This window comes from Salvelinus namaycush, chromosome 14 (assembly GCF_016432855.1).
Source record: "Salvelinus namaycush isolate Seneca chromosome 14, SaNama_1.0, whole genome shotgun sequence".
Lineage (NCBI taxonomy): Eukaryota > Metazoa > Chordata > Actinopteri > Salmoniformes > Salmonidae > Salvelinus > Salvelinus namaycush.
This window is the reverse complement of record NC_052320.1, coordinates 36706765-36723606: the sequence shown is the minus strand read 5'-3', so window position 1 is coordinate 36723606 and position 16842 is coordinate 36706765. Positions and strand designations below refer to the sequence as shown.

At 41.3% G+C, this 16842-nt stretch overlaps 1 protein-coding gene across 1 annotated transcript; it reads left to right on the top strand.

The window, feature by feature from the left end:
- The first annotated feature begins 3500 nt into the window (after nt 1–3500).
- On the top strand, nt 3501–4160 carry LOC120058735 (neurexophilin-4-like). The gene has a single exon (XM_039007477.1). The coding sequence runs from the start codon at nt 3501–3503 to the stop codon at nt 4158–4160; it is 660 nt and encodes a 219-aa protein (XP_038863405.1).
- The last annotated feature ends 12682 nt before the right edge of the window (nt 4161–16842 follow it).

The window sequence follows — 16842 nt, the reverse complement described above, 5'->3', positions numbered from 1 at the left end:
AATGTACCTGTTGATGCTCTGACCCAAGAGGAATGGGAGGTGGTGGAGGAGGTGTGCAGAGTCCTGGAACCCTTTGAGCAGGTCACTGTGGAGATCAGTGGAGAGAGGTACAGTAAGCAGTTATTACTACATCATTATTTAATCCAGTATTATATATGTATATGAGCAGTAGATGAGAATGTAGTATCAGTAGACAAAACATGAGCCTGAACTAATAAGTTACTGTTCTCTCTTTTCAGCTATGTGACAGCCTCAAAAATTATACTCCTATGTAAGGGTCTGCAGCGAATCACAGCCAGCCGCCAGAGAGAAGCAAATGTGACAGAGTTGATGGACACCCCTATGTTCATCAATGGACAGAAAGTTCCACAGAATGGAATATAATCACGTGCTATCAGAAACCGCTGTACTTGACCCCAGGTTTAAGAAGTTAGCCTTCTGTGATGCCAGAGCGATTGATGAGGCTCTTCAAAGAATAACCTCAGCAGCAGGGAGGGACAGCCCCAGCAGTCAGCTGGCTCAGGCACCAGGGCAACAGGAAGAAGAGGGAGCAGATGGAGCAGAAGCACCAGCAGTAGTGCCACAAACGTCTGCTGTTTGGATGCTGTTGACGGGAGAGCAACTGGGGATGCAGCACGAAGGAATCCCTCAGCAGATGCCATAATGGAGGTCCGATCCTATTTGGAGGAGCCCTTCAAAACTAGATACGAGTTAAATTGCTACAGCACTCTCACTCATGGGAGCAACAAAGATAGCCTATTACAAGGCACGCCTCAAAATATGTTATTGGGCCAAAAACAACAACAACCATGCACCCACTAGTGGTCAAAAGGTTTATGGCGCTCCAAAAATATGGTAAGGTACTGTAAACTGTGGGGTGGAATTACAGCACCATTCGAAATACAGCAATCTTTCCCTACCGACAACATTTTCCCACAATGCACCATAATATTCAGTATGCTGCAGTAAAACGTTTGAGTATTTTACTGTTGAAAATACAACAAAAAAATTACAGTAAAAGTTACAGTTTTCCATTACAGTATAGAACTTCCTCAAAGTTAATTTCTCTTTATCTAAGTTATGATCTTATATTCAACATACCCCAGAAGACTCTGGTTCCCTCAAACTATCTCATGGTGATAAATAATTCCAAATGCTATTTGTGTCTATGCAGTTGTAAGGTCTGAAGATGTTCACTTACGTAACAGCATTAATTAGTCCTCCTGATGATAGCAATAAAGACACTGTTACCCACATTTAGCAAATTCATGATTTGTTATCAATGCACTGGCTGAATAAGGTATTAATTTAAAATATCAAAAGTTGAAGAACACAAACTCTTATTGGGATCATTAGACAGACGGAATTTACGCAATCTACAGTCTCCATATTAATGCTATATTAATCACTTTTTTTTTATTCATGTACCAATAATAACTAGAAATGTTATCATTTAATTGGCCTCTTCGGTCGCAAATTAACTCCATGTGTCGTTACAGTATACTTCATCCTGAGGGTTGACAGCTGTGCCGGGTTAAACTGATCATTTGCTCAGCAAACACAATCTGGAGAAACATTGTTCATTGTTCACAGTAGAGTTGGTGTAACTCGGTTATGGCGCAACTCAGGTTGAGCGCTTTCCTCGGGGGGGTGGGGGGGGGGGGCTCAGCATGAACCACAGTGAGCCTTAACAACATTTTGATGACCTATACATTTACCAAAAACAGCCTCTATTTTCTTTCCTCCAGCACCATTCTCATACATGACGATCATGTGAGTACACTAATGATTGTTGCCCATGGAGTGGTGTGTAACACGTGCACCATCTTTCACTGCCATCCCCATTACCATGAGCTGAGGTTATCCATGTAAGATTGTATTCTAACCCAGCCATGGCCAGACATACAGACAACCGGACACAGAGCCATGGACATGACTGTCAGAGTGTGCTGCCCAATTAGAGCTGGAGCATGGCTGACTTACCACCCAGCTAGTGGAGGAGATGAATGCAGTGGCTCAGAGTTCATTAGCCTGATGAGGGTTCTGTAATGGATCATTGGTTTGACAGTGGATTACAGACAGGAGAGTAGTTATGAGAAGGCATGCAGAGAAAAGAAATGTAGTTAAAGCTATATTATACGTTGATGATGTGTAGGCTAATATACAGTGAGATGTGCTGGGTATATAGTAAGGATATATCATATTAGCCATCAATGAATGGGATTGGGAGCATGCTATGCTGTATAATATTGGTCCCGTGGGCTTGGCATATAGTACACTGTAGCAGACTTTACAACCCACCGTTGTGTACTTAATCTTAGAAATATTGGATTGATAGAAAATCCTCATGACTGATGTGCTTATTAGTATTTACGTATTTTTCTGCAACACGTCAGTGTTTTTGGAAGATTATCTAGTTTGATGGGAGACACTAGACAGTTTATTGGCTCAGTCTCTCTCCCTGTCTCTCTTTCGCTCTCTCTCTGTCTCTCTGTGTGTGTGCGTGTGTGTGTCTGTCTAACTGCGGTCTAGTTGGCACCCGCACTTCTAAATCCTGTCCAGTTGGAACAGGTTAGCGTGAATACTGGTCTTTTTGTAGACTTTCTAGCTCAGTAAGCGTCATTATAATGATTCATCCAAAGATAATTGAGGAACATCCTTCCCTTTCTATTTAAGCCTGAAAATAATTGAGGTGGAATGTAGCCAGTTCCAATTTGAAGAAAAGAGACATATTATGTCACGGCCATGAGTTTATCTGTTTTCTAATCTTGATCACTGATCACGAAACTGCCAAGAACTCCTTCAATGTTTTTTTTCTAAATCACAAATGTGTGTGTGTGTGTGCGTCCATGTGTGTTGCTCTTGGCTGCTGTAATATTTCTGTAGCTGACAACTATGAAACAGATAACAGATGGCTGCAGCAGAGGACATGGAGCCAAGCGGACTTCACACTTTACATGAGCACTTAGTGCATCAGTCTATACTCTCCAACTATATGTTACAATCAACCTACCAATTAAACACTCCTGGCCCACAATGGCTCGGGGCAAGAACAAAGAGACTGTATCCAATGTCTTTTCGAGTGGATAATGGATCGATGAGAATAACTATCTTTTTATACATTTTCATGAGCTTGTGGCATCATCCCATCATTTTAATAATGTCTTTGTCAATTCCTCATTAACACTCATGTACTCTTAATTGTATTTTTAGGATCATGTGGGAACTGATCAATATATTTCTACCTTCACTGTATTAAGGTTACATCCATATCAAGCCCACAGGCATGTGAAGATTGACAACAATTCATTAGAGACAAAGAGAGAGACGGACTGAAAAAATACAAAACTTATCCTTCATTCATCTATCCGTAGGTGCAGGAGGGGGATGCTGGGAAGACCTTGGACTATCTGAACCTCGACCCAAATGTTGACAACACCTCACAGCCCCTTACCTATGAAATAGGAAGGAGGGGGGAAGAAGGAAACCTTGGAGCTGTAATGAAAGTCAAACATGTATCCACCAAGCGTAAGGCCTCCAGCTATAGCTCTCTTGGCCCATATGGCTGGTCACAAAACCTCTCCCTCCCGTTGGATCAGTCACAGTTTCGCTCCAAATCCAAGCCGCCCATAAAAACACCTGTCAAGGTCAAGAAGACCTTTGGCTGGGGCAACTTCTACCTCAACATCAAAACCATCAAGTTCAGCCTGCTGGTGACGGGTAAGATAGTGGACCACATCAACGGCACCTTCAGTGTGTACTTCCGCCACAACTCATCCCGCCTGGGGAATATCTCGGTGAGCATCGTTCCTCCCTCCAAAGCCGTGGAATGGGAGGATGTGGGACGCCCGAAACTCCAGTTCCAGAGTCAGCCGCAGTCCACCCCCAATGAGCACCAGCAGGAGATGAAGGCCCTCAACTGCGTGGTGGAGTACCAGAGGACCAACAGAGCCAAGAAAACAAAGCCATGCCTCTACGATCCCTCCCAGACCTGCTACTCAGAACACACCCAGTCTCACGCCGCTTGGATCTGTGCCAAGCCCTTCAAGGTCATCTGTGTATTCATCTTTTTTCTCAGCACCGACTACAAACTGGCACAGAAGGTCTGTCCAGACTACAACTTCCAGGCTGATCTTCAGCACTTTGGAAGACGAGGATAGTGGATGAACTAGGCGGGTTATTAAAGCATGTTTTTCTTCATCTCCTATATCACTGGAGAAAGGGATTTGTTTTGAACAGGTCATGATGAACCTCTTGGGGGGCCCAACACAGACATTCAGATGGAGAGATTTGCTTGGTAGAATGGAAGTCATCAGCACCTGGATAATATTTTGATAATACACCACTGAAGGGTAGAAGATTTACAGAAGATCAAGTAGTGGTTGTTATTGGGAACAAGTGTGATATTTAGTCATTTTGCAAACTGTATTTGGGGTCAAATATTGACTTGGTTGGAGTGATGCTCCATGTGCATGTCAAACCAGCTGGTATTAGCACAACAATAATTCCTGCTTTTTTACTACTGTAATTATGTTTGTGTGAATTGTCTGCTTTTTTTGTCACACATTGCCCATCTGTGATGGCCCTTACATGAACCTTTTCACTATTCATTTGGGGACATATTGCAACCAAGGCAACACATCTACACAAAGAAAATGCCACCCTAACCAATTACTTAATGTCTGTGAGTTGAGTGGACTTCAAAAGGAAAATAATTTGAGCTAACATTGAAGTTTGTTTTAGCTGAATTTCAACAAGCTTGTTGAGTAAATTACAAATGTATGTTTGCTCAAAACCACTTAAAATCACACTCATCGTTATCACATTTCCCAGAGTGCTCTATTGCAGGGTGATTTTCAGAATTGTTTGCTTCAATACCTGTGTTGTTTGTACATTGACTGGTTGATTAATCGTATACTATACAAACATAAATACCATACTTTTTTCCAATCTAATCCAACTTGTTAGTAGTTGGGTTTATTACACCCGTTACTGAGATGTTAATCTATATATATCGATATATATCTATATATATATATCTTATATATACACTATATATACACTGAACAAAAATATGAAAACAACATGTAAAGTGTTGGTCCCATATTTCACGAGCTGAAATAAAATATCCCAGAAATGTTCCATATGAACAAAAACATTATTTCTCTCAAATTTTGTGCACACATTTGTTTTCATCCCTGTTATTAAGCATTTTTCTTTTGCCAAGATAATCCATCCACCTGACAGGTGTGGCATATCAAGAAGCTGATTAAACAGCATGATCAGTACACAGGTGAACCTTGTGCTGGGGACAATAAAAGGCCACACTAAAATGTGCAGTTTTGTCACACAACGCCACAGATGTCTCAAGTGTTGAGTTAGTGTGCAAGTGGCATGCTGACTGCAGGCATGTCCATCCGAGTATTTATGTATTTTTATGGAACACGTCAATAGGTGGTAGACTTTCTAGCTCAGTAACCGTCATTAAAATGATTAATTCAAAAGATAATTGAGGAACATCATTCCCTTTCTATTTAAGCCTGAAAATAATTGAGGTGGAATGTTGCCAGTTCCAATTTGAAGAAAAGAGACATATTATGTCACGGCCATGAGTTTATCTGTTTCCTAATCTTGATCACTGATCACGAAATCGCCAAGAACTCCTTCAATGTCGTTTTTCTAAATCACAAGTGTGTGTGTGTGTGCGTGCGTGCGTGCATGTGTGTTGCTCTTGGTTGCTCTTAATTGTATTTTTAGGATCATGTGGAAACTGATCAATAGATTTCTGCATGGCTACCACAGCATTCTGCAGCGATACGCAATCTCAACTGGTTTGCGCTTAGTGGGACTGTCATTTGCTTTTCAACAGGACATTGACCCAGAACACACCTCCAGGCTGTGTAAGGGCTATTTGACTAAGAAGGAGAGTGATGGAGTGCTGCATCAGATGACCTGGCATCCACCATCACCCGACCTCAACCCAATTGAGATGGTTCTTGGATGAGTTGGACCGCAGTGTGAAGGAAAAGCAGCCAACAAGTGCTCAGCATATGTGGGAGCTTCTTCAAGACGGTTGGAAAAGCATTCCTCATTAAGTTGGTTGAGAGAATGCCAAGAGTGTGCAAAGCTGTCTTCAAGGCAAAGGGTGGCTACTTTGAAGAATCTAAAAGATAAAATATATTTAGATTTGTTTAACACGTTATTTGTTACCTCGTGATTCCATATGTGTTATTTCATAGTTTTGATGTCTTCTTCTACAATGTAGAAAATATTAAAAATAAAGAAAAACCCTTGAATGAGTAGTTGTGTCCAAACTTTTGACTGGTACTGTATACAAACTCAGCAAAAAAAAGAAACGTCCCTTTTTCAGGACCACGTGTAACAACACCTGCACAGGATCGGTACATCCGAACATCACACCTGCGGGACAGGTACAGGATGGCAACAACAACTGCCCGAGTTACACCAGGAACGCACCATCCCTCCATCAGTGCTCAGACTGTCCGCAATAGGCTGAGAGAGGCTGGACTGGGGGCTTGTAGGGCTGTTCAAAGGCAGGTCCACACCCCCACATCACCGGCAACAGCGTCGCCTATGGGCACAAACCCACCTTCGCTGGACCAGACAGGACTGGCAAAAAGTGCTCTTCACTGACGAGTCGCGGTTTTGTCTAACCAGGGGTGATGGTCGGATTAGCGTTTATCGTCGAAGGAATGAGCGTTAACCGAGGCCTGTACTCTGGAGCGGGATCGATTTGGAGGTGGAGGGTCCGTCATGGTCTGGGGCGGTGTGTCACAGCATCATCGGACTGAGCTTGTTGTCATTGCAGGCAATCTCAACGCTGTGCGTTACAGGGAAGACATCCTCCTCCCTCATGTGGTACCCTTCCTGCAGGCTCATCCTGACATGACCCTCCAGCATGACTATGCCACCAGCCATACTGCACATTCTGTGCGTGATCTGCCCTGGCCAGCGAAGAGCCCAGATCTCAATCCCATTGAGCACGTCTGGGACCTGTTGGATCGGAGGGTGAGGGCTAGGGCCATTCTCCCCAGAAATGTCCGGGAATTTGCAGTTGCCTTGGTGGAAGAGTGGGGTAACATCTCACAGCAAGAACTGGCAAATCTGATGCAGTCCATGAGGAGGAGACGCACTGCAGTAGTTAATGCAGCTGGTGGCCACACCAGATAATGACTGTTACTTTTGGTTTTGACCCCTCCTTTGTTCAGGGACACATTATTCCATTATGTTAGTCACATGTCTGTGGAACTTGTTCAGTTTATGTCTCAGTTGTTGAATCTTGTTATGTTCATACAAATATTTACACATGTTAAGTTTGCTGAAAATAAATGCAGTTGACAGTGAGAGGACATTTCTTTTTTTGCTGAGTTTATATATACACACACACACACACACACACACACACACACACACACACACACACACACACACACACACAGTTGAAGTCGGACGTTTACATTCCCCTTTAGGCAAATTTCATTTAAACTCAGATTTTCACAATTCCTGACATTTAATACTAGTAAAAATTCCCTGTCTTAGGTCAGTTAGGATCACCACTTTATTTTAAGAATGTGAAATGTCAGAATACTAGTAGAGTGATTTATTTCAGCTTTTATTTATTTCATCACATTCCCAGTGGGTCAGAAGTTTACATGCACTCAATTAGTATTTGGTAGCATTGCCTTTAAATTGTTTAACTTGGGTCAAACGTTTCAGGTAGCCTTCCACAAGTTGGGGGAATTTTGGCCCAATTCTCCTGACAGAGCTGGTGTGAGTGAGGTTTGTAGGCCTCCTTGCTCGCACACGCTTTTTCAGTTCTGCCCACAATTTTTCTATAGGATTGAGGTCAGGGCTTTGTGATGGCCACTCCAATACCTTGACTTTGTTGTCCTTAAGCCATTTTGCCACAACTTTGGAAGTATGCTTGGGGTCATTGTCCATTTGGAAGATCCATTTGCGAACAAGCTTTAACTTCCTGACTGATGTCTTGAGATGTTGCTTCAATATATCCATATAATTTTCCTCCCCTCATGATGCAATCTATTTTGTGAAGTGCACCAGTCGCTCCTGCAGCAAACACCCCCACAACATGATGCTGCCACCCCCGTGCTTCACGGTTGGGATGGTGTTCTTCGGTTTGCAAGCCTCCCCCTTTTTCCTCCAAACATAACAATGGTCATTATGACCAAACAGTTCTATTTTTGTTTCATCAGACCAGAGGACCTTTCTCCAAAAGGTACGATCTTTGTCCCCATGTGCAGTTGCAAACCGTAGTCTGGCTTTTTTATGGCGGTTTTGGAACAGTGGCTTCTTCCTTTCTGTGCGGCCATTCAGGTTCTGTCGATATAGGACTCGTTTTACTGTGGATATAGATACTTTTGTACCTATTTCCTCCAGCATCTTCACTGATACAGTGAATTATAAGTGAAATAATCTGTCTGTAAACAATTGTTGGAAAAAGGACTTGTGTCATAAACAACGTAGATGTCCTAACCGACTTGCCAAAACTTTAGTTTGTTAACAAGAAATTTGTGGAGTGGTTGAAAAACGAATTTTAATGACTCCAACCTAGTGTATGTAAACTTCCGACTTCAACTGTATATAAATGATGCTCTACTTGTCAGTGTTCCAAATGGGACATTAGTCTTTTTATCTAAACACAGTACTTGACTTGGTCAGGAGCTCACCAGAACTAAATACTGGCACCTCAAATTTTCTTCCGCTTTAGTTCGTGCATCTCATTTTACATTTACATTTAGTGTACGCTCTTATCCATAGTGACTTACAGGAGGAACGCTCTTAACCCCTAGGCTTCCTGCCACCTCCTACAGAATATTAGCACAAAACTATTGAGGGGATCCTGCATCTAATTATAAACGGTACATGCACCCAAAATGAGTACCGGCACCTATTTCATTCCAAATCAACCACTGGCCATCAGATAGAATTCATAGTAAACAGTATGGAGGAGGGTGGAAAAACAAAAGGGATATATATTGACATATTAATAATAAATAGTAATAATAATACATTTTATGTTGCAGATGCCTTTCAGGACACTCAACGACATCTTTCATAAAATCTAGTGCTGTACGTAAAATCCATTTCATGTAGGCATATGTAATGAATTTTAATTATGCTTGATTATTTACATTGAAAAAACTATAAAAACATATTGTAAAAAACAAACAATCAGCTTAATTTCAAAATAATGTGCACTGATACCATGTGCAGTAAACAGCAGCTATCGCTGTGTAGGCTAGGCTACACTGTGTAGGCTAGTCACTGTTAGCTAGCTAGCTAATACTCACTAGTCAACTTGGCTAGCAAAAACAAGTGAAATGGCCAAACAAAGCTCACTGTAACATTTTTCCAAGAGACTGTGTATTGAAAGGGATGTTGGACAACATTCCAAGTTATTTGATATCAGTGATTTTGCCATGAAGAGCCTCCAGTCCCCCTCTATATCAATCACTGATTGCATTGACCTAATCGAGGGCCTTAAAGACAGTTTCAGTACATTAAGAGACAATGATCAGCACTACAACAATGTTTTATTCAACACTTTCAGATATCATGAAACATGCTTCTCACTTCAACTCGCACACTCTCCCTCCCTCCGCTAAGACATGATTATCAGTCCAGTGAAATAAAAAAACAAGTTAATTAAATGTATTCTCTGATGTGCCTCACAAGATTCGGGGCGGCAGGTAGCCTAGTGGTTAGAGTGTTGGGCCAGTAACTGAAAGGTTGCTAGATTGAATCCGAGCTAACAAGGTAAAAATCTGTCATTCTGCTCCTGAACAAGGCAGTTAACCCACTGTTCCTAGGCCATCATTGTAAATAGGAATTTGGTCTTAACTGACTTGCCTATTTAAATAAATGTTAATTCAAAAAAGAAATAAGTATCAGGCTATATATAACAACTGACCTATTACCAGGGTTATCATATAGCTTAGCTTGAGACTCGAGTTTAGAAATAAAAGGGACTCTACGTTAATTATAATAGAGAAAATCGTTAATTAACATTGAGAAAATCAGTCCTCTCTTATTATATATGGAAATAGGCAAATGTATGAAACAATATTTATTTCCAATCAATGTAAATAGTCTACCATTTTTAGGAATTGGAAATATAACTGTTTCCTTTGCTTCTCCTCCCATGCACTATAGTTAGGCCCTATAATCAGTCTATTTATCATTTAATTGAAATCACACAATACAGTATACAATACTTGATCCCCTGCGCCCAGCAGAAAATTGCACTTGGCTTGCATTTCGTCGCGCAGCAGTCTAAGGCACTGCATCTCAGCGCTTGAGGCGTCACTACAGAGCTTGGTTCGTATCCAGGCTGTATCACAACCGGCCGTGATTGGGAGTCGCATAGGGCGGCGCACAATTGGCCCAGCGTCTTCCGGGTTTCGCCGGTGTAGGCCGTCATTGTAAATAAGAATTTGTTCTTAACTGACTTGCCTAGTTAAATGAAGGTTAAGGAAAATAAATACAAATAAAAAATAAAATAATTTGATTTGAAAGGCTTGGTGTCCACCGTTCAAGTATATATAGGCTATGGCTGCCTATTGTGATTATTACTGTTATATCAGGGCATTATGTTCTAGTCTCATTGTCTATTCATTACAGTGCATTTGGAAAGTATTCAGACCCATTGACTTTTCCACATTTTGTTAATTTACATCTTTATTCTAAAATGGATTCAATTCATTTTCTCCCCCTCATCAATCGACACGCAATATCCCATAATGACAAAGCAAAAACAGGTTTAGACATTTTTGCTAATGGATTAAACATAAAAAACGGAAATGTCACATTTACATAAGTATTCAGAACCTTTACTCAGTACTTTGTTGAAGTACCTTTGGCAGCGATTACAGCCTCGAGTCTTCTTGGGTATGACGCTACAAGCTTGGCACACATGTATTTGGGGAGTTTCTCCTATTCTTCTCTACAGATCCTCTCAAGCTCTGTCAGGTTGGATGGGGAGCGTCGCTGCACAGCTATTTTCAGGTCTCTCCAGAGATGTTCGATCGGGTTCAAGTCTGGGCTCTGGCTGGGCCACTCAAGGACATTCAGAGACTTGTCTCGAAGCCACTCCTGCGTTTTCTTAGCCGTGTGCTTAGGGTCGTTATCCTGTTGGCAGGTGAACCGTCACCTCAGTCTGAGGTCCTGAGCGTCCTGAGGTCCTGAGCCTTTTCATCAAGGACCTCTCTGTACTTTGCTCCATTCATCTTTCCTTCGATCCTGACTAGTCTCCCAGTCACTACCACTGAAAAACGTCCCTACGGCATGATGCTGCCACCACCATGTTTCACCATAGGGATGGTGCCAAGTTTCCTCCAGACGTGAAGCATGGCATTCAGGCCAAAGAGTTCAATTTTGGTTTCAACAGACCAGAGAATCTTGATTGTACTCTTTGTTTTCCATCATCTAGCAAAGCAATAGATTGTAGCTAGTTAGCTGGTAATTGTGGTAGCTATAATTTTTGGTAGCTATGTTTTAACAAATGTTAGCCAACTTTAGCTAGCTAGCTACAATAAACAAAAGTATAAATCATATACGGGATTACAGATATGCATCTGTTGGTCACAGATACCTTAAAAAAAGGTAGGGTCGTGGATCAGAAAACCAGTCCGTATCTGGTGTGACCACCATTTGTCTCATGCAGCGTGACACATCTCCTTTGGATAAAGTTGATTAGGCTGTTTATTGTGGCCTGTGAAATGTTGTCCCACTCCTCTTCAATGGCTGTGCAAAGTTGCTGGATATTGGTGGGAACTGGAACAAGCTGTTGTACACGTTGATCCAGAGCATCACAAACATGCTCAATGGGTGACATGTCTGGTGAGTATGCAAGCCATGGAAAAACTGGGACATTTTCAGCTTCCAGGAATTGTGTACAGATCCTTGCAACATGGGGCTGTGCATTATGCTGAAACATGAGATGATGTCGGCGAATGAATGGCACGATAATGAGCCTCAGGATCTTGTCACGGTATCTCTGTGCATTTAAATTTCCATCGATAAAATGCAATTCTGTTTGTTGTCCGTAGCTTATGTCTGCCCATACCATAACCCCACCGCCACCATAGGGCACTCTATTCACAACGTTGACATTAGCAAACCACTCACTCACACGAAGCCATACGAAGTCTGCCATCTGCCTGGGTACAGTTGAAACAGGGATTCATCCGTGAAGAGCACACTTCTCCAGCGTGCCAGTTGCCATCGAAGGTGAGCATTTGCCCACTGAAGTCAGTTATGACACCAGAATGCAGTCAGGTCAAGAACCTGGTGAGGACGACAAGCACGCAGATGAGCTTCCTTGAGACGGTTTCTGACAGTTTGTGCAGAAATTCTTTGGTTGTGCAAACCCACAGTTTCATCAGCTGGTCTCAGACAATCCCGCAGGTGAAGAAGCCAGATGTGGAGGTCCTGGGCTGGCGTGGTTACACATGATCTGCAGTTGTGAAGCCAGTTGGACGTACTGCCAAATTCTGGCAACAGCTCTGGTGGACATTCCTGCAGTCAGCATGCCAATTTACACTTTCCCTCAAAACTTGAGACATTTGTGGCATTGTGTTGTGTGACAAAACTGCACATTTTACAGTGGCATTTGATCCCAGCACAAGGTGCATGTCTTAAAGTAATGATGGACTGTCATTTCTCTTTGCTTATTTGAGTTGTTCTTGCCATTATATGGACTTGGTCTTTTACCAATAGGGCTATTTCTGTATACCCGCCTGCCCTGTAACAACACAACTGATTGGCTCTAACGCATTAAGAAGGAAAGAAATTCCACAAATGAACTTTTAACAAGGCACACCTGTTAATTGAAATGCACCTCATGAAGCTGACAGAGAAGGCCAAGAGTGTGCAAAGCTCTCATCAAGGCAAAGGGTGGCTACTTTGAAGAATCTCAAATATAAAATATATTTTGATTTGTACAACACTTTTTTGGTTACTACATGATTTCATCTTTTGACTGGTACTGTACATATACCAACCAGAAGCCATGGATTACAGGCAACATCCCCACCGAGCTAAAGTTTAGAGCTTTAAAGGAGCGGGACACTAATCCGGACGCTTATAAGAAATCCCGCTATGCCCTCAGACGAACCATCAAACAGGCAAAACGTCAACACAGTACTAAAATGTAATCCTACTACACCAGCTCTGACGCTCGTTGGATGTGGCAGGGCTTGCAAACTATTACAGATTACAAAGGGAAAGCCAGCTGCGAGCTGCCCAGTGACATGAACCTATCCTGGCTTCGATGCAAGCAACACTGCAGCATTAATGAGAGCACCAGCTGTTCCGGACAACTGTGTGATCACGCTCTCCGTAGCCAATGTGAGCAAGACCTTTAAAACAGGTCAACATTTACAAGGCTGAGGGGCAAGACGAATTACCAGGACATATACTCAGAACATGCGCAGACCAATTGGCAAGTGTCTTCACTGACATTTTCTGCTGTATTGCCCCACCACAGAAAGCACTGAGCTAGCCTGAAAAAACTGCCTTCTGGCGCTGCCTTACTGAAGAAAACAAAAAAGAGACCATGTTCGTATGCGGCTTTATTAACTTAATGATATATTATTTTTACATTATTTGCAAACTGATATGTGACACGTATTAATACAGGCAAGCCCATTTTTTGCAAAAATGTGGGGTTCAAAACAGGTGGGGCTCTGCTCCACCTGCCCTGAATGACAGGTCGCCACTGAATACCTACATTTCAAGCAGACCACCATAGTCCCTGTGCCCAAGAAAGTGAAGGTAACCTGCCTAAATGACTACTGCCCAGCAACACTCACGTGGGTAGCCATGAAGTGCTTTTAAAGGTGGCCTGCTTTGATAGAAAAAGTCCATCTCCACAAACAGGTAAAACACACACACAGAGACACAGATGACCCAATCTAGGTTATGTTAAACTTGCAACCCAGGATTGTAAACTTGACAAAAAGATTTAAAATCCATGATACACTTTCTCTCTTTCCATCCTGCCCCTGTCCAGTTAAGTGGTGGCGAGTTCATTCTAAAATGTATTAAATACATATACACACAATAACCCATAATGCTTGGAAATGTATAGAGAAATGTATCAACCTCCACAAACAGGCAAAATAGACACACACACACACACACACACACACAGAGAGATGACCCAATGGAAGTTATGTTCAACTTGACAAAAATAAGAATAAATTAAACAGATCAGATTAGTTAGATACATTTTGAATACTCATGTTTAAGTTGTTTGTTTCTAATTTATGTTTTTCAGGTTGGTGTATTGGGGTGGCCTGTTCTGTCCTCTGCAGTTCAGACCAAAGCAAGATAATATTTAAAGCTCACTTTGGATCGACAAACAGGTTAGCCTCTGTAAAGTCTTCTGATGTATTTGAAGTGTGATTATAGTGTGTTCTGTGTTATTTCTTTATATTTTCCAATACTAACTGAATGGTGAATTAATGTATTTACATTGTAATTATTGTGTTTGGTTACTCCTATGTCCTCCATACTCTCCCTCTCCATAATGTATTGTCATAATCACTGCAGCTAATAGCATAGCACATACTCAACTTTTACTTGAAAATAATCAACGCCATCAATCAACGTAATTTGTATTCCAAACCTAGTTGTTAGTCTAAAGGTAGTCTTGTACGTTTCCATTTTGCTTTAGGTACTCCACTACCCAAATATACATAGATGTCTGCACAGCGCTCATTCAGAAGTACCCCTTGTTGAGAGACCACACTTATATGTAAGAATTCTTCCATTTTCCTACTCACATTAATCAACACACTAATAACCTTTGTACACCACATTGTGCCTACCTAGACCATAATGTGCTGGCTTGGATATTTTCTTCTCAAATTGTTTATTCCATTACATTTCCAGCAGCATGAGACAATCTCTAGGAATGTAATTGACTAAGTCTGCTCCACTAACCTAGGTCCCAATAATCCGTCATTACATTTGGCATGTACCCTTTACAGTATGCAGCCATTCTAATTCTATTGATTCTAATCCAGCCTTTTTATTACACACCCTCCAATTGAAGGTGTCAAGGTCACTGCAGCCATTTTGCTCCTCCTCAAAGAAGATCCAAGTGGGCTGTACCATACGTCTGTCTGTATGTCAGAGACAGGGTATGTATTTCCCAGCAGACAAATAAATAAATAAATGCAAAGTTACAAGTAATACTGTGTAAGGTGGGCTCATTTGTTAACTTACTGTTTGAAAATGACTTAAGTAACCTTAATCTTATTTGGTTCAAGTTCCCATCACCTACCATAATAATAGATGGGAATCCCTTTGTGGATGAGAGCCCCGTCCAAGTCTTCCTAGATGGAGAGGAGCTACTCACTAAGGAGCCTGAGGACAACTCCATGGGATTGGGAGTGGCAATGGGGGTCCATTTCTTTTTTTATATTTAGTATGCAGCATTAGTGAAAAGGACTACACTGTGCAACACGCTATGCATGTTGTGGGAATTGATGAGGGAGGTAAATTACCAACAAATGTTGAATGGCAGACTTTTTGCTGCAGAGAGGGATAAGGGAGACCAGAGCACAAAGTAATGCGAGATCAGTTGTAAGAGCCAAATAACTCAAATTATAAACTACTTAGAAAGTGCGAATGCTTTGTTAGCGTCTCTACATGCCTATGAGTTTAATTATTGACCCTGTGAAATATTTTTCATGTATCTAAACAGCTTTTTTATCAGTAAGATGGGGATTTTGATTAGTATACTTGATAATAAGTGTTTTTATTGATTGATTGCATATTTGGATTTCTAACTTTCAGTCAATAAAATGAATTTGTGACTTTCCAAGTTTGCCACTCAATGTTATTTGCATTATTAATATAAAACATGGGACATAAAAAGGTTCCTACAGGAACCGTAAAACCCTAGAAAGATGAGGAACCTTTTTAAAAGGTTCATCAGGGAAAAGGTTCCAGGAGGCACCTTTAGGGGTTCCGCTGGTGTCGCAATCTGAGGAACCCCTAAAAAGGTGCCTCCAGGAACTTTTCCTTTTTGAGAATACGACACATTTCACAGCACATCCCATGCATAAAATGCAACGTCTGCCTATGCCCACACATATTGTCTCCGGAAACATTTATATTTTTAATACCGTCAAAGACAAACACGAAGTTGGGCTAACCTAATTTCAAAAGAGGCCAAGGCATCATCACGCTCAATCATGAACAAATAGGATAATTCTTAATTTTACCAGTGAAGCAGGCCAATCATTTGATCTCAATCATTTTAATTGGAATATGCATTTAGATCTTCTTGAATTACTGTTTTGTGGGCTAATTATAGCCTATAGCCTTCCTGTAATATATTTATATATATTTTATCAAAGTCCAGTGGCGCTGTTGAGTTTTGGACACATGATATTTTGTTTTACTATTCAGCTCATCATCCTAAAATCTCATAAGAAATTCCATGGTGTTTTTGGTGTAATAGTGTCATTATACTATACTGTTATATTTGGTTACGTAAAATACTAACCCACTGGGCACACACTGGTTGAATCTCACGTTGTTTCTACATAATTTAAATGAAATTGAATAGATGTTAAATTGATGTCTGTGCCCAGTGGGAATGAATCATTAAGTGATCTTCCAAGACATTGATTCAGCTTTGACTATACTGAACAAAAATGTAAACGCAACAATTTAAACGACTTTACTGAGTTACAGGGAAATAAGTCAATTGAAATAAATTCATTAGGCCCTAATCTATGGATTTCACATGACTGGGCATAGGCCCACCCACTGGTGAGCCAGGTC

Bases quoted from the DNA above. Each gene is read 5' to 3' on its own strand.
- LOC120058735 (XM_039007477.1), top strand. From the start codon at position 3,501: ATGAAAGTCAAACATGTATCCACCAAGCGTAAGGCCTCCAGCTATAGC.